The sequence below is a fragment of the Myotis lucifugus genome, unplaced genomic scaffold (genome assembly GCF_000147115.1).
Source record: "Myotis lucifugus unplaced genomic scaffold, Myoluc2.0 scaffold_319, whole genome shotgun sequence".
NCBI lineage: Eukaryota > Metazoa > Chordata > Mammalia > Chiroptera > Vespertilionidae > Myotis > Myotis lucifugus.
Genome location: NW_005871367.1, coordinates 272,899 through 300,512, shown reverse-complemented (window position 1 = coordinate 300,512; position 27,614 = coordinate 272,899). Strand labels below are relative to the sequence as shown.

Here is a 27,614-nt window from a genome sequence, read left to right as displayed (position 1 = left end):
CCGAGATTTCTAGTTTGGAGAACAGGGTGGCTGTGCTGCCACCCCAGGAAGTGAAGTCTGCAGGAAGCGGGGCAGAGGCCGAGAGGAATGGCGTCTGCTGTCAGCTGCCCGGCACAGGGTAGGTACTGTGGGAGTGTTTTGTGAAAGCAGGAATTAGTAGAAACAGCAGTGAGTGAACCTGAGTCCTTGGGCCCACCCCCTGGAGATCTGATAGAGAAAAAAATGGGTAGCTATGTTCACAGCCTGAAACCATGGCACGTGATAGGATCAGACCAAGCAGTTTGCAAGTAGAAAGCTAATAATAAGACTGATGGGGGGGGGGCATAATTAGTAACCCAGAGAGGACACTGCCCCAGGCAGCCAGCCAGCCCGATTCAAGGTGAAGGCCACCACCTGACTCAGGTGAGGAGGAATGCCTGCCTGCTGGTGCCACCCCCACTCCCTCTGCTCTCCTGTGCTGCGGGCTCATTGCTGTAGGGATGTGGCACCAAGAGGGGCTGGGAGCTGGCATTACTTGGGCATCTGGCCAGACATAGGCAAGCAGGCTGCCCCCTCCATCCCTCATCTGACAGGAAGGGGGAGCTGACCCAGGGCAAAGTCCTGGACTGCAGCTGCGGGCCACTTTGCCACTGGGCTGGTCCAGGCTGCGGCTGCCACCCCGGGGGACCAAGGGTGCCAGGAAGCTGGGCCCTCGGAGCTCTGAGTCAGTAGAGGTCACTGGAGCAGGGATGTGGGGAGGCTTTGCAGGTGAGGTTGAGATAGGGGCTTGGCCTTTTCCTGTCTGCAAGGTCAGACTGGCAGACTTCTCTTCCGCCTTTATATCAGGAGTGAGGGCTGGGAGGGCACGCATCCCTGCCTGGGGGGAACCTGGGCAGAGTGAGGGGAGAGTTCATGGTGGCATTTCTAGCCGACTTGTCCCTTTGCTCTCAACAAACTCCCTGATCTTTCCACAGTGCCAGGCTTTGCTGTCTCCCTGCAAATGTTGTTTCAGTTGCCATTTGACTGTGTTATTCTTACGCTTGAATGCAATGATCTATCCGAGGTTTTTGAGCACCTGCTGAATGTTGAGTACTCTAGGAAACGAAGATAGCTACGGATTAGTCATTAGTCAGTGATTGAGATACAAGAGGCAGCGGGAGTAAGCTGAGGAATGACTCCCCCCTTTACCCCCCCCCCCAGGCTGTGATGGTGTGAAATTCCATGTTCCTCCCAGCAGTGCCCCAGGGCAAGACCACACAGGGGCCTGCAGGCATTGGGGGTGTTTCCTTAATGGAAGAGGAGGTGCAGGCTGTGCGAGGTTTTAGGGAGGGGAGGCCCATGGAACACGTGGAGAAGGGCTGAGGAACAGATGAGGAACAGCTGAGACCAAGGTTTTGGGGTCAGGAGGAACAAGAAGGCTGGAATCGGATTTAAAGTTCGATCTAAAACTGGTTACTGTCCTGTAGGGCAACGAAACGGAAACCTTTGGGGATATCTTTCCGCCAGACAGAAACCATTCTCCGATGATCAGTGGTCCACAAGTTAGCATCTGGCTTTCACTAATCTGGGCCCCATTCAAGAACAAATAATAAAGACGATGTCTTCTCCTGGGGAACCACGTGACCTTGAGGTGGCCCACTGTTTGGCATTGGGAAGACCAGACATGGGTGTAGGACATGGGAAAGTCAGCATGTGAGCATCGGAAAGGCGCCCAAAATCTGTGCCTTATTCAAACTTGGGACCATTTGGACATGAGGAGAGGGAGCCAGGTAGGACGAGGCAGGCAACCGATTTCCAGTCAGGCCTGGGATGCTGGTAGGAGCTGGTAGCCTCGGAGGCCTGAGTTTTGGGTGGTGGAGGGATGCAGACCCCAGAGGGCCCCAGCCCACACAAGGGGACAGGCTCAACCCCCCCTCCCCCCGAGCAGGCTCGGCAGCCGGCCTGTGGCCGGTTTCCCCATCAGGCCAGACAGTAAGTACCTTGGCAACCCAAGGGCCAAGCCGGTGGAAGAGGGAAACAGTGAGAAAGGGCCATAGAAGCAAGAAGTGCAGATGTCAGGAGTTCTGATGGCGTGCGACCAGATTGGAGTCTGAAAACTGCACAGAAAAAACAATCAAACGAAAAGCAAACAGCCCAGAGTTGAGAAACATGTTCTGTTGTCCAGAGCGCACGGGGATGGCATTGAAGCGTGAGCACTGCCAGGCAAACCCAGCTGCTAGATCTCTCCGTCTCGGTAATCGGAGGTGGCACGGGGAATGCTGGTAGGAGCAGAGTTGGACTCGGATCCCCTTGGCCACACTTGGCTTTTCCCGTGTGTTTGGACAACTTGTTCAGCCTGCATCTCCATTCCATTCCTTTCCTGGCGTGGGGTTTGTTCTGTCAGCGAGACGGCTACCGGGCGACTTCCTGCCACCCGTTTTTCAAGAGTGTTCTCTCCGACCCCATGGGCGGCAGGGGAAGGCCGTCGGGCCCTCAGCCAGGACTCCCTGCTTTGCGGGGTGCAGGCTATCCTGTGCCCAGGCCCGAGAGGCCACCCCAAGCTCATCCACGTGTCCCTCCAATGCAGGAATGTAGAACCCCTGTTTTCTGGTCACCGATTTTTTTTTCTTTCATTCACTCATGGACTCATGTGGTCAGTCAGCAAGCATGTATTGAGCACCCACCACGGGCTAGCATTGTGCGTGATGCTGCGGATACAGTAACGGGGAGAAGCAGACATGGTCCTGGCCCTACCGAAGGTTCCACTAACGCTGTGAATCAGTGTCCCCTTCCGGCTGTGACCGCGCCATGAAGAAACATGTTGCTATTAAAGTGTAGCTGGATGTTTCCAGGTGACATCCTCTCGTCAGCTTCCACTGGGCCCCAGGAGGTCGCAGATCTTTCCACAGCCTCGGTCGGGCTGCTCGACTACCTGTAAAGGCTTTGAAAGAGAACGGCTCCACTCACTGACCTTGGGGGTACAAAGGGATTGCCATCCGAGAGGCCCAGGCATGGACGCTGGCGAGAGGAGGTTGCGGAGAAGGCTGGTGGTGCGGTGCTTTCTCCCCTGAGCCCTTGGAGGAGAGATGTCTCCCCTCAGGCCGAGGGAAAGTGGGGGGACCCTCAGAGAGCTTGCCCTGGTGAGTGTTGGACATGCAGCTTACAGAGGAGTTCGTGGAGCCCAGATTTCTAGTTTGCAGAACAGGGTGGCTGGGGATGCCCCCCAGGAAAATGAAGTCTGCAGGAAGAGGGGCAGATGCTGCATAACAGATACTAATTGGGGCGTGTGATAAGCACAGCGTTCACAAGTGTGGGGTTGGCAGTGGCTTGTTCACAGAGCTGGGAGTCGGCTGGCTGCTGGCCATGGCCGGGGTGACAGTGCAGCTCAGCTCTGTTCTATGTGAATCACATCCTCCAGTGGGCCAGCCCAGGGAACATTCTCAGGGAGACGGAAGAGGCATGAGAAAGCAGGACCGGGGCCATCGGTGCAGCCACCCGACCACAGCCAGGCATGGGCCTGAATCCCGTCTGTAGCACTCACTGGTCCTGTGACCTTCAGGGAGTACTTTTACACTTTGTGCCTAAATGTCTCGATCTGTAAAACGGGCCTAAGAAAATCTATCGCAATGGGCAGGGGGGATTAAATAACAGCAAGAACGTCTCCTTTCCTCTGTACCATCACGAGGGGATAAAGAGTTCTGCCCACAAGTAGAGAAGAAAAAGAGGCTGTTAGAAGATGAAAAGGAATTCAAAGGGAGGGGAGGGGATTCTAGGCTGAAGAAATAGCGCGTACAAAGGCGTGGAGGTGAGATAGCGCAAAGGCTCTGGGAATGAGGAGCCAAGAGGATGTGCGGAAAGGCGGGCTGAAGTCTCTCTCTGCTCTAGGGGTGTGGTGCCAGGGAGTTTTAATCTTATTCTGCTGGCAGTGGGGAGCCATGGAAGATTCTGTAGGAAAGGAGTGATTTCTTTCATTCAACAAGCATTTCGTTGGCACCTGTCATGTGCAACACATTCTTTTAGGTGCGGGGAATAGAGCAGTCATGAACCACAGTCTAGTGGGCGGGTCAGGCAAGGCAGGCAGGAAGGCCTTGGTACGGAATGAGATCAGAGAGACTGGTTGGCCAGGAGGAGTACCAGCCCTGAGACACGCTGTTACTGTCTGGGAGTTTGCCCCTCACCCACAAGCAGAGAGCCTGCTCTTAGGCCCCAAGTGTGTGAAGCCCCCTTGCTTACAAACTTCATTTTTCAGGACCAATATGGTGAAAAGGCAGGGATGAGTTGAGACTGATGGGCAGCAGGAATGGCTGCTGCTAAGAACGTCATTCTTGTTGGATGGATTTAATTCTTTCCCTGAGCAGAAGTGTGTATGAGCATGGCATAGTGTATGGGTTAGCTCTTGCTGAGTAACAAACCTCCCCCAAATTGAATGGCTTAAAACAATAGCCATTTATTATTGTCCGTGAGTCTCTAGGTCAGCCGGCAGTTCTGCTGATCTGGGCCAGGCTTGGCTAATCTTGGCGGGGCTCACTTGTGTTAGAGTTCAACCTGCAGGTCAGCTGGGGGCCTGGTTCACTCAAGTGGGCCACTGTCTCTCATCCTCCAGCAGACTAGCTGGGCCTTTTGCATAGTGGTTGGGAATGGTTCCAAGAATGAGAGTGGAGGCAGGCAAGGCCCTTTGAGGTCTGAGCCCGGAAGTGGTGGAGTGTCATTTCCGATGCCTTCTATTGGCCAAAGTAAACTCAAGGGATGGGGAAATAGACTCTGCCTGTTAATGGAAGGAGCCACCATGTCATCTTTTCATGTCACACGTGTAGAGAGAGGTGGAACGTCGTGGCCATGTGCCGTGGACAGAGCATGTGGGCTTTGGAGTCACATGGGGCTGTCAACCCAGGATTCTCCACTTATCCACGATCCTTATCCGTGAAATGGGGGCATGATAGTATCTAAGTCTAAAGGTCATTCTGAGGATTAGATAATGCTGTATGCCTAATGAATAGTAAATGCTCAGTAAAAAATAGCACGTTAGATATTTTGCAGTTTCCTCATAACTGATTCTATATCCTCATTATTACTATAATAATTTTTTCCATTGGAAACTGTAGTCTCTGTAGGTTTGCCCTTCCCTGAGGCAGGAACAGGGGTGGGTGTGGGGGGAGGATTGTCGCCTGTGTCGTGGTGGTACACTGTGAACTCAGGAGTTTATATTTGAAAAGCAACGAGGGGTGAATATTCACTCACCCTGGAAATCTGGAAGGTTAGATCGAGGGGGGGAGGGAAGCGGGGTTCTCATCTGTGCTGGAAACTCTGTGAAATGAGGCTTTCAGGTCAACAGAATTGCATTTCATTCAGCCTTGATCAAGGCTTCCTTAACATCCTAACGTTGTAAACACAGTCATTCTCATCACTACTTTCATGTGGTCAGTGAAAGCAAGCACGTGATCTGTGCTAGACTCTGCGCAGGGTGCCAGAGACACAAAGGCAGGAGGCCTTAGGGCAGTCGGCCCGCACTGAAGGATGTCAGCTTCATTGTCTGCCCAGAAAGCTCTGAGGCCTGCATGGCCTCTGTGTTGTAGATTCTCAAGCTAGGACTTCGAGACCCTTCGCAGTGTGGTCTCAGTGTGTGCTGCCACGCTGGTCTCCCTCTGCACTCAAGTCAGAGTGGACTCCTCCCTGTGTCCTCTCCGTGCCCTGTGCTTTGCGTCCTCCCCAACAGACCAGAGCAGGAATGGACTCCACATGGCAGGGTCGGTAATAGGGAGCAGCCAGGCTGAGCAGGACGCGTGGGCTGGTTGTAGGGATCCTGAACCAGTACGTGGCTGGGCTCTGGGGGGGTCCCGAGTCCATAGGTTGGACACTGTTACCTCCGTCTCGAGAGGCCTTTACTGATGCTCTCCTAACCTTCGTAAGTGGCTGTGATCAGCCACTCCTCAGGGTCCCCTCTAAAGTGGTCTGTGGACCAGTCTGACCCCTTTTCAGAGCTCCCTGGGTAGAAACACTGTCTTCCTCTTCTGCCTACAGCATCCTTGCATTGACAGCGCACCCTGTCCTAGGAATTGCCCAGGTAATGACAGACCCCTTCCTATCACAAACCCACCTACACATACGGGGAATCTCTGAAGGACTGGGCGGCTGCCTAGCCTACCCCATCCCCTTCTCGCTGAACCTACAATTACCGGAGGAGATGAGTAGGATACAGCACAATACAAATGCCAGTGCAATAAGTGACATCGGAAGCTGAAGCAAACCCGTGACCCTTGGGTACGCGGGCCGACACTCTAACCACTGAGCGAACTGGCCAGGGTGAGCAGAACAGCTTTGAACCAGGCCTTAACTGCTCCATGGGGGTCCAGGGTGGAAGGGAGGGTGCAGTGTGAATGGAAACAGAACAGCCCTGCGAAAAAGAAAGCTCCCTCGGCCCGCAGGAACGCAGCAGCCAGGAGGGCAGACCGTGGGCCCTGGAGGAGCAAAGGTCCCTTTGTCAACCAGGCAGGTGTTGCTCCCAGAAAGCAGCAAAGGGAAGTGGCGCTGAGCTATCAACATCGGAATCCACCTTTTAGCACTTCATGAGCGTGAGTCACCTTGGTGATTCCCTGCAGCAGCAGCGTGATCCTGCGGGAGCTTCACGCCGTCCAGCAGCTACTTCCACGCAGGAATTTTCCCAAGGACGCCAGGTAGATGCTGATCCTTTCCAGACCCCGAGGCTGCCGCTAACCATCGGCGTGAGCAGTGCGAGGCTGCTCTCTGATCGGAAGCAGACGTGAACTCTATCTGCACAGGCGTGAGCAAGATTCTCACCACATCGTGGGGCTTACATGTCTTCCGTTAAGCAGAATCTTAAAGTTAAAATTGATGGCTTTATTTTTCTAAAAATGAAAAAATAATCCCAAAGTACTGTTTCAAAACAAAACACGAAACAATATAATACAACTGTGTTCTTTTATCCCATTAATTTACTCAGCGAACATTAATTGTGGATTTCTTATGAACTTTTTAAAAAATAATAAAACCATTTAGTACCAGTAAGAAACAGATGGTCTAGGAAATACAAAAACAAGCAAAAAATTATTCTCATTTGTGATTAAGGAAGCATAAAGCAATGAAATAGCATTTTCATCCATAATATTGGCAAACAATTTAAAGATTAGCCATATTGAATGTTGGTGAAAATAGGGAGACAGTTATTTGCATTTAGTAGTGATGGTAGTGACATTTGCCTTCCCATCAAATGTCTTAATTCAAGTCCTTGGACTTAACTCCACTGTTTTTATCTTCTCTACAGGAATATTTGCACACATGCTCAAAGCAGGGATTTTCACTACAGTGTTGTTTATGATGGCAGAAAATTGAAACCACCTAAATGTTTGCAAACAGGGAGACCGTTAGATGAGCTGTAATGGAGGGATGTTATGGAATCTAATAGGCACCCGGTGAGAAGTGAGGCATACCTATTTGTACCAACATAGATAGTTCTCAGAGATCCTACTTTAAAATCGAGGGAACGAGAAATGAAGGAAGCATGTGATGGATGCTGTGACACAGCCCACAGCCCACAGCTCAGGTCTTCCTCAAAAAACAGGGACCTCTTCCTCCAGCTGAGGCCTTCAGCTGTCATCTCACGTTGTGCATCACCTTCAGGTGACCTTGTCCACGATCACACTTTTTCTGGAGCAGCCTGCATCCAATGGCTTCTCCTCACAGAGGAATAAAGGCCTGGGCCCCTTGGCCCAACTTAGAACACCCGTGAAAGGCCATTCCATCTTTTCAACTCTCAAATAATAATAATAATTAATATTTCATAATGATTATTATCATGTATTATTTCTTGAATAATGAACAGATTTGGCTAAGCCTTTATTGAGACCACATCACGGCTCAGCTTCTCCAGCTTCCAGTCTGCCTCTGTCCCTTCTCCTCCACAGGTGTTGGTCCCAAGGGGACTCCCCAGTTACCCTCAGACTCGCTACTCACCACCTCAGAGTTGGCTTCCCCAGACCCAGCCTGCGACAGCCAAGTTGTAGAGCCGTCAGCTTAGTTGATACCATTTACATTAAAACAATCCTTACGATGCTGTAGGTAGACATACTTTGGAGACACTGTGGGTTCAGTTCCAAACCACCACAATCAAGTGAGGCTCCATAAAACAAAGTATGCCTGTATTTCTTTATATATGTACATGTATAAAGTACATATTAAAGGCCTGGAAGGCTGGTGATAGTGACCCTGGATGGGGAGGGGAATGAGAAGGGCAAGGAAAATAGCTGACCGCATAGAGAAAGAATATATTCGTGGAATCCTTGAGTAATTACTACACACACGTGCACTCACACACATCCTCCGAGGGTTATGGGAACGTGTGAAGGAAGCCCAGGGGAGAAGTGATGGCATTTGAAGATTATCTTGAAGGGTAAATTGGAGTTCCTTCAAGGATTATACACTTCTTCCCAACCTTTTGGATAAGTCTGGAGTTTTAAACTAGCATTCTCACTTCCCACCTCTATTATTTTTCCTAATATTTTATTCTAAAAGATTTCAAACAATTAGAAAAATTTAAAGGTTTTCACAGTGAATGCCTATATACAGTTGACCCTTAACACAGGTTGGGACTGTGTGGGTCCTCTTACATGCAAAGTTTCTTTAATAATAACATTTTTTAAAATACTGTAACTGTATTTTCTCTTATGATTTTCTTAACATTTTCACTAGCATTTTCCCCCAGCCACCTGGGATGGAGGGCTCAGGACCCCAAACTCTCATGTTGTTCAGGGGTCAGCTACACTCATCACTTTGATTCTGCAATTAACCTTTCACCACGTTCGCTTTATCACACATCCATCATCTTTTGTAAAAACAGAGTTCAAAGTTAGTTCCTGGCTCTCTTGAAACTGCTATCTTCTTTCATTAGCTGAAGAATTTCATATCTTGAAGATTGAGATTCTTTTTTTATTTGAATTCTTTCATTTATGCTGATTAAACCAGGCATGCTTTTCTCGTTTTGCGCGTATCTTGGCCATTTCCAAGTGAGGTCAGTCGCAGAGTCGATGGATTCAAGCTGTCACTGTAAATAACGTTTCTCTTGGAACAGCGGCGGCTTGTATTTGCGGAGACCTTGCTTGATGTTGCACGTTCAGTGTGCATTATCTCATTTAACCAAAAACCAGCGCTCTGTGTCACGGTACCACCATGACGGTCATTTTGCCAAGGGGGAAACTGAGGCCTCGAGGGTACATAACCTGTGCCAGTCCACACAGCCATTCCTCTTGGCAGAGCCGGGACAAAGGTTCATACTACTTCGCAGGCTGTCATTTCAGCTCTTCTGTAGGGTTCTCCTGTGAGGGTGAAACACCCATCTTAGAATTTCTCCGTGGATCACCCGCTTCCCGTGGCGGTGTGCCTCACTGCGGACCGCGAGGCGATGCTCTGGACGCAGTCAAAGGCGCTAAAGCCCTCTCCAGCTTGACCCAGCCTTTCAGTCCCTCACCTCTTCGCGGGGAATCATGTATTCCAGGCACTCCGTATCTGAGGATCTGGGCCTCGTTAAGTGGGGTTTGTGTTGCTCAGTATTTCCCGCACCGAGTGCCAAGCTCCAGTTATGCGATCATAGTGGAAAGTGGTGTGTGATGTTGCCTGAACATTAAGGCATTAACTGGAGCTTTTCTAAGCTTTCTTCTTGGAAACGTCGGTGATTCTCTTAACTGACAAGGGACCATGTGACAGGAGATTGTGCCTGACCAGATGTGTGGAGACGGCTCTCCTTCACCCAGTGTGCCAGGCACCCTGCGGCGCATGTCCGTGCACCTGTCTCCTCCGCCAGGGGAGGAAACCGAGGCTCGGAGAGGCTGCATTCCTTATCCAAGGCATCACAGGTTGAAGGGTTCAAACCTGGGTTTCCGATCACCACCCCGCGCTGCCATTATTTTATCTTGTTGGGATGGGGCAGGGCAGCAAGGGAGCTCAGTGCTGGGTAAAAGGATCGGGAACACACCCGATGTGAAGTGTGTCTGAGCCACGTCCTAACTGCTTCGATTTCCTTAGGTTTGGGCTGGAACTGAAAAGCAGGCCCCCTGTTTAGCTAGGAAATGGACAGAGGATACAGATGGGCAAACATTTCTATCAGAAAGGAAACCGCCCTGGCCAGTGCGGATCAGTGGTTAGAGCATCCGCCCTCGCGCCCAAGGATCACGGATTCGATTTCCAGTCAAGAGCACGCACATGGGTTACAGGTTCGATCCTCGGCCCCAGTTGGGGCATGAACAGGAGGCAACCAGTTGATGTATCTCTCTCACATCGATGTTTCTCTCTCTCTCTCACATCGATGTCTCTCTCTCCCTCTCCCTCCCTCTCTCTCTCTCTCTTCTCTGTCTCTCTACCCTCTATTTTTCTCTCCCTACCCCCTTCAACTTGATGGGAAAATATCCTCAGGTGAGGATTAGCAAAATAAAAAAGAAAAGAAAGAAAGAAAGGAAACCGGTTGGTTTTAAGAACTCCCAGATCACACCCCACCTGCTGCACTTCTTTTCGAAGCATCTGGAGTCACTAGCATCTCTGAGATTTCAGGGAGAAGGTGACAACTGTGGTAACAGTTAGGCTTAGAGCGATGTTAAGTAAACGCGGACGGGTTGGATCTCCCGTTTAGTCCGACGATCTTTCCTAGTTTTCTAGCTTGTTGCTAAACTCAGTGACAGAGGCAGAGCCTCTCCCTCGTCCGGGGAATCCTAGAAGCGGATTTATTGAAAGCGGAGCCTTATCTCTCGGTGTATTTCGAAAGGAACGCGTGGAGCTCCGTGTCACTTCCTATCCTGTGTACCCGGACGGGAGCAGAAAATGGGCTCCTTGTGGGAATCAGCAGCACGAGCGAGACGTTTAGGAAAATCCTTGTTTACAGAAGCAAATGTTTGGCCAGCGGCTTTCCACACTGAGGGCTTTGTGTGGCTCTGGGGAACCGTGCAGGGATCCGGGACTGCCGCTCTGCTCAGCCTTAATGGCAGCTCGCCGCTCCCCAATATCTCCCCTCTCCCCTCTACGCACCGTGGAGCGGCCACCTGCCAGATGTAGCTTTTGGCAGATGTCCTTGGTAGAGCCCAGGTTTCTCGCCCCAACCCTCTCAAACCCTGGCAGGAGGGTTCGTTGCAGAAAGTCGAGGGCAGTCGGACAGAGGCCTCGGATGTTCGGAGAGGTCTCCTCGCCCTGAGGCCCATCGGCAGGGCGTGAGAAAGCTGCGGTCTTCCATCCAGTTCATTCATTTAATCGGCTTTTTCTGGGCTGGGCTTTCAGGCCCGATGAAATAGATGCGATTGCTCTTCACTGAGATTATTGTCTGAGAGGAGTGCTAGAAAGTAAGCATGTATTAGCGAAATAGTAGACATTGGTTGTTTTAGGTGCCACGAGGGGACCAGGGTGAAGTGCTTGAGGAGGGGTCAGCCATGCTGAGTGTTGGGGGAAAAGCATTGGAGGCAGAGGGAACAGCACAGGTGGTAGCCTGGAGGCAGGAATGGGTGTTCAGAGGGGATCAAGGAGCCAGCATGGTTGGAGTGTGGGGGACGAGGGGAAGGGTGGGAGGCGGTGATGGTGGCGATGTCTACGCAGCCAGTTCCCGAGGGGCCTGGTGGCCATGCTCAGTGAGTGGGCTCAATTAGATGAACCATGGGAAACGGACGAGGGTTTGAGCCGGGAGGGTGTGCGGATCTACTTGTGTTTTCAGGACATTACCTGGCTCTTGCATGGAGAATGGACAGGGGAACAAGCAGGGAGCCAGAGGGGAGGCTCGTGTGGCAGGTCAGGCACGACATCACCGTGCTTCCCACGGAGCCGGGGCGAATCCCAGCTCTGCCTCGGCCACTTGGTTACCGTGCCGTGTGGGGCAGCTCCCCGCATGTCTCTGGCGTTCACCCCTGATAACTAGGGGTAAGTATTTTCTCATGTGGTTTCTGGAAGGCATAAGTGTTCATAAAGGCCTCTATAAACCTGGGCCATGTGCTTATCTGAGCTATAACATGATTCATATTGAAAGGAGGCGGACCCCTGCAAAGCTGGAAAAATCGCTCAGCTGCCCAACATGAGCTACAGTTTATTGCAGCCGGAGGCTCAGAAAAGATGCTTTTGTTTCTTGACTGCCATCAGCGTCTCTCTGAGGGAGGGCGACCGGTTACAAAGTCCATGGTGTGGTCATTTGTATGTAGTCATGGACTGCGATAATAACTTGGAATGGTTGAGCCTTTTTTTTTTCTTTTTTTTAACTTTATATCGCTGGTCACAAAATGTGGGTGACATATGAGTGTGCTAAAGTGTGTAGGTGTGACGCGCTGCGCATGCAAGATGCCTGATGGGGGCCCCTTAAACCTCCCCAGGCTCACACTCCCACTGACAGAGGACCCCATGCTTTTAGCGCCCAATTAGTGCTGATGGACCATCACTACCCGCTAGTCCCGTGGGTTGCTATGTCCTTGCCCCCCCAAAACCTCAGCGTGCTTGGGGTAAAGTCACAGAGTACTCATTTCGGCTTTGAACACAGCAAGTGTGTTTTCTCATCACGAGTCTGGGCCATTCGGAATCCTTACGTTACAAGGAGACATCCTGTTTCAAATGCAGTGTTCTCTTACGGCCGCGAGCAGATGCTGAGATTGGCTGCCCTGTCATCCATGCGGGTCTCGGGGTTCCCAGAGGGACCCATTTTTAAAAAGGTCTTGCTGGGAGGCGCTCAGCGGTGGGGATGGTCCCCGCGTGCCCTGCTCAGCACCGTGGCCGCTAGCTGAGCACTCGAGACGTGGCCGAAGACCTGAACTGTACATCGCATTGTACTTCAATGAATTAAAATCTAGATAGCCACGTGTGGCCAGCGGCGACTGTGCTGGATAGTGTAGCTCTCGTGTCTCCTGCGTTTGGGGACTCCCGTGGCACATGCTTGTTGTTGGACAGTTTCAGGGATCACATTAACATCTCAGTATTTCACCACTGCCCGTGCGGTGAGATTACAGTGACGTTGAAGAGGGGTCGTTGAGAAGCACAGAACACTGCTCCGACCTCCGACCTTCTCCTGCTTGGTCTCTTTGCGTCCCCAGGGGTGGCTGCGAAGGACAGCCAGTCCCGGGAGGACATTTGTTTAATATTGTCCCCCCCAGCATAGATGCTTGGAAGTCAGTGGTTTGGGGGCACGTGCCCGCTTCTTGGCCTGTGTGAGAGATTTCTGGGGGCTGATGACCACAGTGTGGGGGCCAGAACAGCAGCAAGGCCAACTGAGCCCGCCCTCCCCCGCCCCACACGCATGTGTGCCCACATCCTTAGGAACATGAGTCTTTTCAGGAGCCTTGGCGACTGAGGGGTGGATGGGTGAGCCAGCCGTGCTCTCCTGGACCAAGAGACACCTGGATTCATGGGCAGCAATCAGGTAGCTCACCTGTCCAGAGAGAGAGCCCTTGATGGTTGCCCTGGAGCAGATGGGGAGGCAGCGTTAGGACAAAAAATTGGCCCAACATTTTTCTATTCAGTCCCTGAGGAAGGGAAGACGGGTGGGGGAAAGACCCCTAAGCTTGATGGTAGCCAGGGTGTTCATTGTGAATGGCACCAGTTCTCGCCAATTCTGGAATTCTATGTCTGGGCAAACTAAGATATCGGCGTTCAGCCTAAGGGTGATTGATTTATATTCTACACAGCAGCAGACACGTGAAAGGTAACAGATGGATGTTCTGTGGAGAGCAGCTCTGTTTTTTATTTATTTGTTTTTCGGTATATTTATTTATTTATTTGCATGTTTTAGATTTAGAATACAATTTTGTCAGGAAAGAAAGGGCTTCCAAATGCCTGGTGCCATCCATCATAGTAATGAGGTCTGCAAAGCCCGTGGAATCCAGTAGAAACAACACCATGGCCCAGAAACAGCCCGGTCCTGGGAGCGATGTCAGGGAGGCCGGGGCCCTGGCAGGCGTGGTCCTGTGAAAGCGCTGCTGCTGCTGCTTTTTTCAAAATGTAGCTTTCACAGGCCCGGTTGTAATTTGGGGCTCGGCCTGTTTTCGCCATTGGTGGTCACCCCTGGGAGCTGTTTCCATCCCTGCTGGGGTGGCCAGGCATGAGAACGCCACCCCGGGACCTCCAATTGTAGGTAATTATCCTGATTGCAGCCGTGGCTTTTCCTACTTGTCATGTCTTTGTTCACACCCGGCGTTGGAGCCGATCTGCTTGTAAACAGGTGGTTTGGGTGTGCGGGGGATGTCTCTGGGCTCTTTATGGCTGTATTTCCAGAATATGCTTTTAAAGACTGGGGCCACATTTCCCTTGATTGGGGAGCCTCCGTCATTTATGTTTCCCTTTGCACCATAAGAAGTGTTATTAACTTCCCCACTGAAAACGTTCAGATCAAAGAGATCATAAATGCAGCACGCACGCTGTTTCAAGAACATACAAGGCAGCTCTTTCTATTAACCGAAAGGGTTTGGGACAGTGTCTTTGAAGGCGAACACCAAGAAGTGTTAACTATATTTTCTTTTTCTTCTCCTTGTTTGTGTGTGTGTGTGTGTGTGTGTGTGTGTGTGTGTGTTTAACTGATTATATGGAATACGTGTAATGCAAATAGGCTGAGATTTCGTGGAAAATGGCTCCACCAACTAAGACTTACAAAACAAACAAGCAAAGCCTTTTCATCACCTTTGGCCAGTGGTTCTCAACCTTCTGGCCCTTTAAATACAGTTCCTCATGTTGTGACCCAACCATAAAATTATTTTCGTTGCTACTTCATCACTTTAATGTTGCTGCTGTTATGAATCGTAATGTAAATATCTGATATGCAGGATGGTCTTAGGCGACCCCTGTGAAAGGGTCGTTCGACCGCCAAAGGGGTCGTGACCCACAGGCTGAGAACCGCTGCCTTTGGCTCTCCTATGTCACAAATGTGGTGCATGGACTCCGGAGAATTCACGGAGCCATGTGTAGACGGGTTTGTCCTCGGAGCCCCAGATAGTCTATCAGTACTTACAAATCCTTTTATTTTATTTTTTAAAATTTTTATTGATTTCAGAGGGGAAGAGAGAGATAGAAACATCAATGATGAGAGAGAATCGTTGATCAGCTGCCTCCTGCACACCCCACACTGGGGATTGAGCCCACAACACGAGCATGTGCCCTAACTGGGAATCGAACCCTGACCGCCTGGTTCATAGGTCGACCCTCAGCCACTGATTACTATAGCTTTGTAGTACAGTTTGAAATCGGCAAGTGTGATATCTCTAGCTTTGTTCTTTCTCAAGATTGCTTTGGCTACTCAGGGTCTTTTGTGACTCCATAGAAATTTCAAGATTGTTTTTTCCATGTTTTAGAAAATGCTTTTGGAATTTTGCTAGAGATTGCATTGAAGCTATAGATGGCTTTGGGTATTATGGACATTTTAACAATATTCATTCTTCCAACCCATGAATACAGGATATTTCCTTTAATGTCTTCTTCAATTTTTTCATCAATATCTTAACGATCTTTCACCTTCTAGGTTAAATTTATTTCTAAGTATTCTATTTGTTTTTTTATGCTATTTTAAATGGTATTGTTTTCTTTATTTCTTTTTCAGATAGATTTCAAATTCTTTAGAGCAGGAATGTTTAATCTTATGTTTACCCAAAAGAAAGATGATTTTTGTCTTTCTCAAAATTGTTTCATTAAAACTCATAGGTCATCTTAAATTTGTACATGGTTTCCATTTAATGGCCAGGTGGGCAAGGAAATAAGGCTGACCCAAATAGAAGGAGATATGATGCATGTTCTTTTTATTATCTACTTGCAAAGATTCCAGAGTATTCTGCTGTGATTCCTGACAAGTTTAACAGTCTGTTGGGATCATATCAGACAACTCTGAAATGATACCTATACAGAATTAATTTGTCAAAACCTGAGTTTCACCACTTGGGGGAAAATAATACCTATGGTGAGATTATACCAGATAATCTATGAGAAATCATGTGGCCCAGTCCTGAGCATGGATGATGGATGGGTCAATGTTGATTGAATTCAGATGTGATGGGTACCAATGCTAAGAGACCAAAATGAAAGGAGAGCCCATGTTCCAACTATTTCCCACCACTAAGAACACCGTGTCTGTCTCCTTTTATTGGGATAGGATCCCACAGTACCCAGTAAACCCCAAAGCTCTAGCCATGAGGTATAATACATGACATTTATCATGTGGTCTAATAAGGTTTTTGTGGATAGGTATGACATTGTTACTTTTGAGCTTACAGATGTTTAAAATAGCCAAGGGTAAGAAGGAGGGAAGATTTGGAAAGAAACACCCTAAAGAGATGTGAGATATATATACACTGAGAGGAAGTGCTGGTAGAGCTAAGAAATAATGCTTTAGGTAAATGTTCCGTAAGATGCTTATATGGGTGTTGTGCTCTGACTGTGGGGGTAGGATTGGTCTGTCCAATAAAGTCGCCCGTTCTTAAGAAGGATGATCTCAAGTTCACCAGAGTCTTCCTTTTTGGATAAATGTACATCTCAGTAAATGTTACTGAGTGTCTACTCTGTCCCATGAACTGTGCTAAAGGCTGGCTTCTGCCCCCAAAGAGTTCAGTCTAGTTTGGTGGTGGTCGTGGTGGTGATATGTCAACCAGTAAATGCCATGTGTTGCTTTAGATATCATCTCGGAAGGACACGGAATAGTGGGGACAGGAGGAGTACGCTATACCTGGGGGAATCAAGGAAGGATGAGCTGCAAGAAGAAGAGATTCAACTATAAAGAATGCCTGGAGGGCAAGAAAGATGAGGACAGAGAGAGGGTATCCATTGGATCTAATAACACAGCATCTGGTGGTGACCTCGTCTAAACCAATGGGAACCGAGTGGCAGGAAGGAGAATGGAAGAGACCAAAGAGTGAAGAAGTTTTGACGAAAGTCAGTGGAATTTTAATGACCTTGTTTTAGTACCGCTTTGAGGGGAGCTCCGTTCTTCACTTGTTAAGCAGCAAACCATTCCCAGCAATCGCACTGGCTCATTTAGTCCCCAAGCGGAGCCTCTAGGCCCACTGTGGATTGAGTAACTTGCAAATCTTGTGGGGTTGGTGTTTGGACTCCCTTCTTTATTTCCGTCACGGTTCAGGATTTTCACACACCACCAAGGTCTAGGGCAAGCGTCTCAGCTTTCGGGATAGCCCCTCGGGGCTTGTGAAGCCACAGGCCTGCCCCAGGAAGGTCAGGGTTCTCTCCGTAAAAGGAGTGAACTCTACATGTGGCCTCGCGAGCCCAGTCTCTCTACCCTCTCCCTCCTCAGGCCTCACACAGGGAAACAGATGCTTTCATGTAGCTGTCGGCACCGAAGCAGCGCAGCTCGACCCCGGCCCGGAGTATCTATCCAGGCCCAAATTCTTAAAACCCCAGGGGCCCTGGGGTGATTTTGAGCCCAGACCTTGAACCTGTCATAAAATGTAATGGATGGTATATTTTTAACTGCTGAGACCAGTGAGTTCATACAACCGATGAAGACTGAAACAACATCATGATTCTTTTTGAAGTTTTTGAAGCGTATCTCGAAGCATTTTCAAAAACCGCAGGCTGGCCCGTCTCATCGTATCATTTCCCATTAAGACGAGTTCTTGACCGCTTTTGCACATGGGCCTCCTTGGCAGCTGAGAGAAACCTCGGGCCCCTTCTCAGAACGTTTCTGAGCGCATCACGATAAGATACGCAAAATTACACAGAAACCAGTCATATTGAAATTTGGCTCTCACAGTGTTAAAAAGAAAGCCCACATTTGTCATGGCGCAATATACCTGCTTTTCACTAATGACTAGAATTTTGAAGTGCTGAGGAACACACCCCGTATTTCAAGGACTCTCCCACTGTAATACGATGTGAAAATCTCTCAGATTTCTGCTGCTGGTGGAGTCACAGGTATTTCTAATAGTTCTGTGCTTGCTGCCTACATTTAGAATGAATGGAAATACTGAATTTCAGCTAGAGAGTGATGAAAATAAAGAGGTACATTTTTTTCTCTCTCCATCCAAGTCTTCAGACCCCCTGAATTCCAGGTTCATGATCTCTGGTTTAAGATACAATTTTGATTGAAAGTAGGAAAAAACAAACAATAACAACAAAAAAACACGAGAGAGTCTATCGTTGATGCGACGTGCAGTAACGGATCGTCAACCCTTTGGGGTTGAGTAGCTCATTATCAGGTTTGTGGAAGCCCAAGTCCAGCCCATCCTCTCTGCGCCCCGTCCTTTGTCAGACTCGGGGCCTCGTGTGCGAGACACAGAGGTGCTTTGTGAGCAGCTCTGAAAAAGCAAAAAATAAAAGGTTGTGCTTGAGGAGGCCGGGGCTGATCTGTGTAATCCGCCCCTGAGCCCGAAGACGTATTCGTGGGGTGCTAGCTCTGTTCTTTCTGAAAATAAATAAAGGACAGAATAAAACTCTGAGTTGAAAGTAATGGCCAACATGATCGTCTGCGTGTAATCCTCACACTTCCCCAGTATTGATGTGGATCTGCTTGCATGGTGGTCACACATGAGCTCTGAGTCGTCCCCGGCACTTTATCTGGCTTTTCTCACTTCTTTAAGGGCACTGCAACCAGCAAGTCCAGTGTGGAATTTATTACGTGGTATCCCCAGAAGCGGAATCCGGAGATGGGGGTTTCTGCCAGAGATTTCCTGGGGGAGTGGTGGCAGGAGGGAGGGGAGCGGAGTGGGGCAGGGAAAGTGCTGAATCAGGATGTGGTCTCAGGAACCCTCTAGCCTCAGCCTGGTCCCGGGAGGGAGCTCTGGGGCTGACGCCCCGCAGAGCTTAGCCATGCAGAGGCCCGGGGACGGGTTGTCGGACCCCTGCATCGGCCAGCTGGGGAGCGGGGCATGTATTCGTTTTCTCTACTGCTGTATGAAAAATTGCAAATTTGGCAGCTTAAAGCAACACACATTTATTGCCTCACAGTTTCTGTGGGCCAGGAGTCTGGACACAGCCCAGCCAGGTCCCCTGCTCAGAGAGTGAAAGCTACAGTCCAGGTGTCAGCCGGGTCTCACCTGAGGCTTAGGCTCTTTTGATGAACTCAAGTTCAGCTGATTGGGGGACCTTACTTACATCTGCAAAATCCCTTCAGTATTGCCACATAATGTAACATAATCACAGGAGTGACGTCCGTCATACGTACAGTCCCTCCCACACTCGGGTAGGGGATGGATTACACAAAGGCATGGGCCATTGGGGCTCATCTACGATTTCTGCCTATCACAGGGCATCACCTGGCAGGCGTCTCTGAAGGCGACGGCTGCCATCAGCCAAGGGCAGGCCCCCCGAGAAGGTGGAGGATGTGGGCTGTTAGAAGCCAATGCCTGGAGCAGCTAGGGGAGGGTTGCCCCAGCTGGTAAAGGGTATCTGGGCAGGGCACCGAGACTGCTACAGATGGGCATCTCCTGATAGCGATAGCTTTAGAAATAGAGGTGAAAGCTGATGTGGAATAAGCTGCCCTGAGAGTCTGATTTGTGCCCCTCGTGCTGCTGTGACCACACAGTTTGGTGGTAGAGATGGGCACAAGGGCAGCTCAGTACACAGTGCTCCACGCATTCAGTGCTGGTCACACAGATCAGTCTGAGCAGGAGGGATAGTTGCTTGCAGACCAGCGTCCCCTGGGAGCTCTGGGGGCCTGATAAGGTCACTTCTGAGGCCATTTGCATCTCTCCTAGGGCTGCCGCGTCCGACACATTTCCTTCCCAGCGGGAGGGTGGGACTCCCAGGATCCACAGGGCTGTGGGAGGCATCCCTCCTCAGCTAGTTCAAGGACTTCCCTGGCTACAGCTTCCCTCGCTGATCCCTGCTGCATGCTCGCTCCTTCATAGAGTCCAGGGGTGCAGAGGGGAGAGGGATGCTGGCTCTGTGGCCTTGGGGAGTGTCTTCACCTCTTTGGCTCTCAGTGTTGTCATCTCTATCGTGAAAGCTTTGCAGATGGCCACCGGGGAGTCCCTCGGGCATGCCAAAGGGTTCGGGTTAGATGTTGAGCAACTGGGGACTCTCTCCCTACCTCCAAGTGCACGTTTTATGTATATGGTGTATGTATATGTAAGTGTGGGTTTCTGCTACGACGGTTTTTGGTATCACTTAGTTACTGTGTGAGGTCAGGTTCCCTGGATGCGGAGCTTGAGACAGGGATCCACTTGCACAGGATTCATTGAGGGGTGCTCTCAGGAGACGGCAATGAGGGGAGCAAGAAGCAGGGAGGAGCTGAGCAAGGGTGGTGTCTTAGCCAGGGCCAGCCTCAGCCTGAGCCCACAGGGAGCTCTGGGCCATGAAGTGCACGGCAGGGTTGTCCCACCTTGAGGCAAGGGGCACCCATTTGTACCCCACACCAGTCAGTCATAGCCAGTGGGGAGGGGTGGAGGGGGCGTAAAGCTCCTGGGTGACGTGCTCCATTTAACCAAGGACGGTTTTCTGTAGAAGAGGCAGTTGGGAGCTGATGGCAACTGGCGCGCAGCTGGGGGACGGTGCACCAGCCCCATCAAGGTCCTGCCCTCCTCCCTTCCCATCCCCAGGAGTCCTTCAGGTCACTCTGGGGTTCTTAGCCCAAAGCTGACTTTAAAAGTTCATGACAGCCCCGATTGCCCACTGAGTGAATCAGGACCTTCACCTGGTTTCTGAGGTCCTGTGCCCTGGTGCCAGCCTGCCTTCCTGCCCTGCCCCTCACCCTGTGATCTTGCCCCACAGACCCTTGTCAGGTGGGGGTGGGGTGATGATGATAATTGTGATGATGATGATGATGATGATGACGATGATAAGGATGATGCAGCTAACTTTCCTGTGTACCAGGAGCTCTCCAAGGTGCTTGACATCTGTCATCTCTCATCTTCACAACAGTCACACAAGCTTGATTCTGTCCACCCATCTCCAATCTGAGAAAGCAGATTCCAAGAGATTAAGTGACCAATGTCACATGGTTTCTAAGCGATGCATCTGGGATGCGTCAGACCTAGGACTATCTGGTGTCGAATTCCTTGATCTCCACCTTGTCTGTTGCCCCCAGTCCTCAGACAAACAGTTGTCTATTCACCTCGGCCCTCATTCCAGCCCCCCATCAGCCTGTGGAACTTCTAGTTGTTCTCCCAGGGCCACCTGCTATCCAGGGACTTGACACTCCACTCCTAGCCCCGTGTGGGTCGGAAGCAATTCCCTCTCATCAAGGTCCCTCCGTTCTTGAATGGGCACCTCTGCATCTTCTTGCTCACACCCTCCTGCCTGCACCTCTCCCTCCTCTTTGCTTCCCTCTGCCTAACATGATGCCTGGCTGAAGGCAACCCAGGTAAAGGTCCTCTGGAGGGTCAACCACCTCTCACCCCCGTCCCTCCCCATACACACACCTGTCATCCTGGGCCCTCACCTGAGTGCTGTGTGCTGTGGTGTCCTGGCCGCTGCTGCCACCCACCCCTCCTGCAGACAAGAGGATGTCCACAAGACATGGGGAGCGCAAGGCAGGGCTGAGATCCGGCCCCTCAGCCAGTTACCACCAGGGAACTGGCTCACCCACGTGAGCTCCACATTTCCTCACTTCCCACATTGCTCACGATGGAATGGCAGGGGTTCGGGCAGGGAGGGGTCCAGGGTGGGAAACATTCTCACAATAAAGGTATTCTTCGATGCTGAGATGTAGCCCAGCTTCCGAGACTTTTTTATTTTTGTAATTAAGTTTACTGGTTAGTACAATTACAGTGGGGCCTTGACTTACGAGTTTAATTCGTTCCGTGACCAAGCTCGTAACTCAAATTACTCATATGTCAAATCAATTTTCACCATTACAATGAATTGAATGCTGGGCTGATGTTGTGGCGTTCACTGTGACGTTCGCTGCGCCAACTAGCGGTGGGGTATCTGAAGCTGGCTCGTAACCCGAATTTTAGCTCGCAAATCAAAGCAAAAAATCAGCCGAGAGACTGCTTGTATCTCGAAAAACTCGTTAGTCGGGACACTCGTAAGTCAAGGCCCCACTGTATATAGGTTTCAAGTGTACACTTCTATGATACATCGTCTGTATATTACATCGGGGGCACGCCAGCTTTCCTGGTCGTTCTGAGAGCGTCGATCTTCAGTGTTGTTCTTTCAGTGCTAGAAATGCAGACTCCTCCGTTTGTTCTTAACAAATCTTCAAACTTATGGGAATTTTAAATGCGTCTGTAACATTTTAACCGCCATTCTAATCACTCTGGCCATAGAGAGAAAGGAAAAGGCATGTCACTTCTGAAGATGTCTCATTTTTAGGCGTGCCAGCAAGGTGATCGGAGGAGAAATAGAGGTGGGTGTGGAGAGCGGAGAAATAGTGAGCAATGATACAGGATGGAAGGGACACACACACACACACACACACACACACACACAAACAAATCACGTTTGGAAAACGAAAAAATACTGAGGCCTCTTTAAAAAAACAAACCAAACAAACACTTAGAGGTGGGTTTGTGTGTGTGTGTGTGTTTCTCCAAACCAACAATCTGGCTTAATGCCAGTGGCTTACTTGCTGGCCTTCTGTGTGACTTGCCCACTTAAAGTGAGGTCAGCCCCTTCCTGTTTGCATCTGGTTCCCGCTGTAGTTGCTCAGTTAGCTCAGGAGGATGAAAACCCTTCGTTTCTTGGAGAAGAGCGGCTGGGAGGCAGGTTCTCGTTCACGGGGCTGGTCGGGACCCGCGGCGCTCGGGTGCTGCTTAGTCAGGGTTGCGCAGTGAGGGTTGGCATCTCGTCTTCCTGGGCGTTTCCCTCCAATAGCCGTGCGGAGCTCCCTGTGGGCAGGTGGCGGGGCCTTGTGATTTGATGCTGCTCATACCCACCCGTCAAGGTTCCCTGGTCTGCAAGAGGGGTGGGTGGCAGCAGCAGCCAGGACACCACAGCACACAGCACTCAGGTGAGGGCCCAGGATGACAGGTGTGTGTATGAGGGGGGCGGTGAGAGGTGGTTGACCCTCCAGAGGAACTTCACCTGGGTTGCCTTCAGCCAGGTGACTCCAACCTGTACGTCCCCTGAGATCTGGTCTCTGCTTCAGCCTCCTCTCCCCTCACTCCTGCCCACAAGCCCAACGTTCCCCCCTTTGGGGACCACATGCAAACTCCTGGACACCGCAGGCCACTTCTACCCTGCGAGACCCTCCTATGCCTCCCGCCTGCTCTCTAATAGCCTCCTGTCATATAACCGAGCCCGGAACACCTCCCCTGGGAAGCCTGCCAACCCTCCATCCAGATCAGGTGTCCCTCCTTTGTGTCCCCAAAGCCGCCCTGCCCTTGTGCATGTGGCACTGGATTGTCACTGCTCGCCTGTTTCTCCTGAAAGCCCTCCGTCTCTGTGTCCCTCGGGCCCCGCCCGCTGCCTGGCATAGAGTGAGCACCCAGTAAAGCTCACGAGGAGCATATGTGAAGTTCCCTGTACAACCTCGGCCGCCGCAGACCCAGCCGCCAGCTGCGAGCTCTCAGGCCGGGCCCTTCAGTTCGCAAACCAGGAGCTCCCGTGGCCTCTCAGCCTGCCGGGAGAAGTTGTATTCGACGTTAGAAGCTTCAGTTTGTAGTGGTGATTTTTTTCCCCTAGCAGTAAAATTTCAGCAATTACAGTCTGTGCCAGAACCCCAAGCTCCTTCTCCCCTCGGGAGTTCCCCCGCTTAATTGCAGTGCCGAGCCCGGGGAAGCTGCCCGTCCCGAAATGGGGAGGAAACCACGAGCTGTGGCCGCTGCTTTTCCTTGGTAGCTGGGAGGTGGGCTGTCCTGTGGGGCGTTGGCTTGTTTCTAATTGCTGCCCCCACTTCGCCTCCGCCCGGGGCCCCGTGCGGTTTGCATCCCTTCTGCCAGAGCTACTGGGACGTGTAATAAGAAGCTGTTTTTCAGACTCTTAGTTAAAACAGGTTCGTGAGATCAGAGCCAGAGCACAGCCTCCCCAGCCCCGGATGTCAGAACTCATTCCAAATGAGCCAGCCCTGCCTGGAGTCTCCCTCGCGGCAGGCGTGGCTGGAGTGGCTGGAGTGGCGGCACGTTAGAAACATTAGGGTAATGTTAGAAACTAGAGTGGTTGGATCATCTATACTAATAAAAGGGTAGTATGCTAATTCGACCGGACATCATTCCGAACGTCCTTTCTGACAAAGCCAGGGCCTGAGAGAAGCTGCCCAGGGTCCCCGGTGCTGGCAGCCGGCCTGGGCGAAGCAATCCCAGATCGTAAGAGGGATATCCAACTGCTAGTTTAGGCCCAATTGCCCTAAACTAGCAGTCAGACATCCCTCGAGGGGTCCCGGATTGTGAGAGGGTGCAGGCTGGGCTGAGGGACCCCACCACCCCTATGCATGAATTTCATGCACCGGGCCTCTAGTTTTAAAATAATATTCTGTGGACTTCAAGGAAAGTTGTGTGTTTTTGTTTTTGTTGCTAATTCTCACCTGAGGATATTTTTTCCATTGATTTTTTTTTTGAGAGTGGAAGGGAGGGAGGGGCATAGAGAGAAACATGGATGTGAGAGAGACACATGGATTGTTTGCCTCCCATACATACCCCGACCAAGGTGGGGGTCGAACCTACAACCCAGGTACATACCCTTGCCTGGGAATCAAACCTGCAACCCTTTGGTGGGTGAGCGACACTCTAACCGCTGAGCAACACCAGCTAGGGCAAGTTGTTCAGCTTCAGGTTTTAAGAATCAGTCCGATTCCCTCACCTACTAGCTCAGGTCTCCTCTCACACCCTGAGTGGGCCACTCCCCACCCCCCGTCTCTCCCGTGAGTGACGAACAATGGGGACTCGGCTTCTTGGTGCCCTGCTCAGACTTGCTCTGCTCCACCTGGACACCTGCCTCCCACAGAGCATCCTGGCCCAGAAAGTAGGACTCCTACCCTTTCCTCCTCCTTGGACTCTAACTTGGGAGCCTGGGGGCACTCAGTCCGTGGGAGACAGGGACACCTTGTACAGAAAGGCCAGGAACTCCAGGGTTCAACAGCTGTGATTCAAAACCCCTGTTAGCCTTGGGCCCTGGGCACCTAGCCTTGCACCTTTATTTCCCTTTTATTGTACCACTAGAGGCCTAGTGCACAAAATTTGTGCACGGGGGGTGTCCCTCAGCCCAGCCTGTACTCTCTCCAATCTGGGACCCCTCGGGAGATGTCTGACTGCTGGTTTAGGTCGGGCCTAAACCGGCAGTCAGACATCCCTCTCACAATCCGGGACCGCTGGTTCCTAACGGCTCACCTGCCTGCCTGATGCCCCTAACTGCTCCCCTGCTGGTCTGATCACCCCTAACTGCCTCTGCCTCGGCCCCGCCACCGTGGCTTTGTCTGGAAGGACATCCAGAAGATGTCTGGTCTAATTAGCATATTACCCTTTTATTAGTATAGATGGAGGATCATGAGCCCTAGCTCACAGGGGTTTGAGCGTGTCGCTCATCATTCTAGAACACCCAGCACCGTGCTTGGCCTCTCATAGGTGTCCACTATATGTCTGCTTTCCTCCCTTCCCTGCCTCTGCTTTCCTTACGTGACTATCAACCTCGCATTCCCTTGGCTCCTAAAGTCCTTGGGCTCCCAGGGAAAGAACACAAGGCCTGAAGTCAGGCTTTTCTTCCAGCTCCATTGAGGACTAGCTCTGGGCAGAATCCATAGTTATCTCGACTCAGAGGAGCTTTGATCAGCCAGACAGCAGGGACACGAGGGGCGAGCGCTGCAGGGCGCGGGCAGATGCTCCCCGCCCGCCCATGCTGCCAGCTCCAGGGATGTTTGGAAGATGAGTAAGGTAATGCCTTCCATATGCTCAAGAGACGGTGCCTGCGCGCCATGCACGGTAGAGTGGAGGAGCCCCCGCTCATTAGCAGAGCGACCCTGGACAAGACCTTCGTTGTTCTGGGCCGCAGTGACCTCATCACAAATGTGAAGACAGTGAAACCCCACCTCACAGCGGCGGTGGTGAGGGTCACCAGGGGCAGGCCACGTGGAAGGCCTTTGTAAACCGTGAAACGCTCCGCAAATGTCAGCCGGCTTCGCCGCTCACGCGCGTGTGTGTTTATTGTTGCAGCGGAGGGTGCAGGACGTCATCAGCCCCATTGTGTTCGAAGCCGCCTACAGCCTGGGGCCACATGTGAGCGGAGAGGAGGAGCGGGAGCTGCCGGCTCTGACACCCGTGCTGCGCTGGAAGAAGGGACAAAAGATCGCCCAGAAGAACCAGGTCAGAACCTTACAGCCCACAACCGGGACCCCAGGGGGCAGGTCTGTGTGGCAGGAGTCACAGCGCTGGCTGCCTGGGGGACAGGACCGAGGCCAAGGCACACCCCCCTCTCTGGGCCTCCCTTTCCTCATCGGCAAACAGATGACATTTATGATTTGGGGTGTTGCTTCTCACAACCACGTGGTTGGAACGCATTGAGGCTGTTCTCAGGCAATTAGGAAATGATAATCCCTTAGAGGTCATGCGCTGACCCCCTGGCCCCTGAACTAGACTGTTTCCAGAGCTCAGATAGGCACAGAGTAGGGGCTCCATTCGTGTTTTACTGGTGGGGGAGCGAGTGGGGTGGAGAAGGGAGAACCTCGTCTTGCTAGAATTGGTGGTTGGATTAAAAATGCCCGACCCAGGTGTCTCTGGGAGCCAGTGCCTGTGAGTGCAGGGGGGCCACCCGCCCCGTGCGACGCTCATCAGATTCCACGATGTGCCGTTGGGTGGAGGAGCTTCTGAGTGATGTGGCCACACGAGGCCCGATGAGCCTGTGAGCTCACTGCGTGCAGCAGTGCTGGCCTGCCTGCCCTGAGCCATCTGAGATGTACAAGGCTGACTACTGAGCAGGAAACATGCAAGGACTCTGTGATGCCAGCTTGTTTTAAATCTTTCTTTAACACCCAACGTTGCCTCCGGCCCAGCGCCTGGGGAACGTCAGACAAAACTGCCTTTGGGGCTAAACCAGACTCCTGCTCGGGGTGGGGGCCAAGCTGTGGGACCACCCGCCGGCCTACCCTCCACGGTTCTTCTGACTGCGCTGAGCTTGTGGGAAAGCACGCAGCCCAGTGGGCCACACTCTGCATATTAGAGCTGTAAACAGAACCACAGAGAGGTGTTTGGGGTTCGAGATGTCCGGCCGGATGTTCAATTAAGTGATGATTTTTTTAAAAGGCATCCTATTTTCCTCCCAATGTCTCTCCCATGTGGTCTTGGGTTGGGTTCCCCGGAAACAGAGCCCAAGACAGATTGGGGAGCATCTGGTCTAGTGAGGCTGTGGGAGGAACTGTGAGGGAATGAGGGAAGGGGAAGGGACTGAGCGAGGATGTGGCTTCAGCTCAGGTCTAGCCTTGGCCCGAGGTGGGAAACTCTGGAGCATACATTACACCAGAGCTGAGGCAAGGGGCTGGCCCTCGGTTACCCCTGTTAGTCAGCCACTGGCTGGCTGCCAATGGGGGTGGTGGCGGAGGGGAACCCTCCTTGAAGGAGGCCCCCTCAGCTGAGGACAGGGCTCTGGAGAAGCATGCAGATGGGCGCCACTTGCTGCCCACACTCCCATCCGCTGGGGGTTTGGGGGGCAGCAGCTGGGAAGGGAACTGGGCAGGGCTCGCAGTGCCCACCACCCGTACACACACAGCCTGCTGGCAACACCGCCCTTTTGAATGCTTGTTTTGAATTCAAACATGAACCTCTTTCAAAACACAAGTGCCCTGGAGGTGGCCAGTATGTCCTGCTGGTCATTGATACTTGGGGCCAGATACTGGGAGA

At 51.4% G+C, this 27,614-nt stretch overlaps 1 protein-coding gene across 1 annotated transcript in view; it reads left to right on the top strand.

The window, feature by feature from the left end:
• ITGA9 (integrin subunit alpha 9) overlaps nucleotides 1-27,614 on the top strand; it is a 250,599-nt gene that overhangs the window by 95,841 nt on the left and 127,144 nt on the right. The window contains exon 17 of the mRNA XM_023764184.1: nucleotides 25,935-26,125. Within this exon, the coding sequence (XP_023619952.1) occupies nucleotides 25,935-26,125 (191 nt within the window). The remainder of the gene's footprint in view (nucleotides 1-25,934; nucleotides 26,126-27,614) is intronic.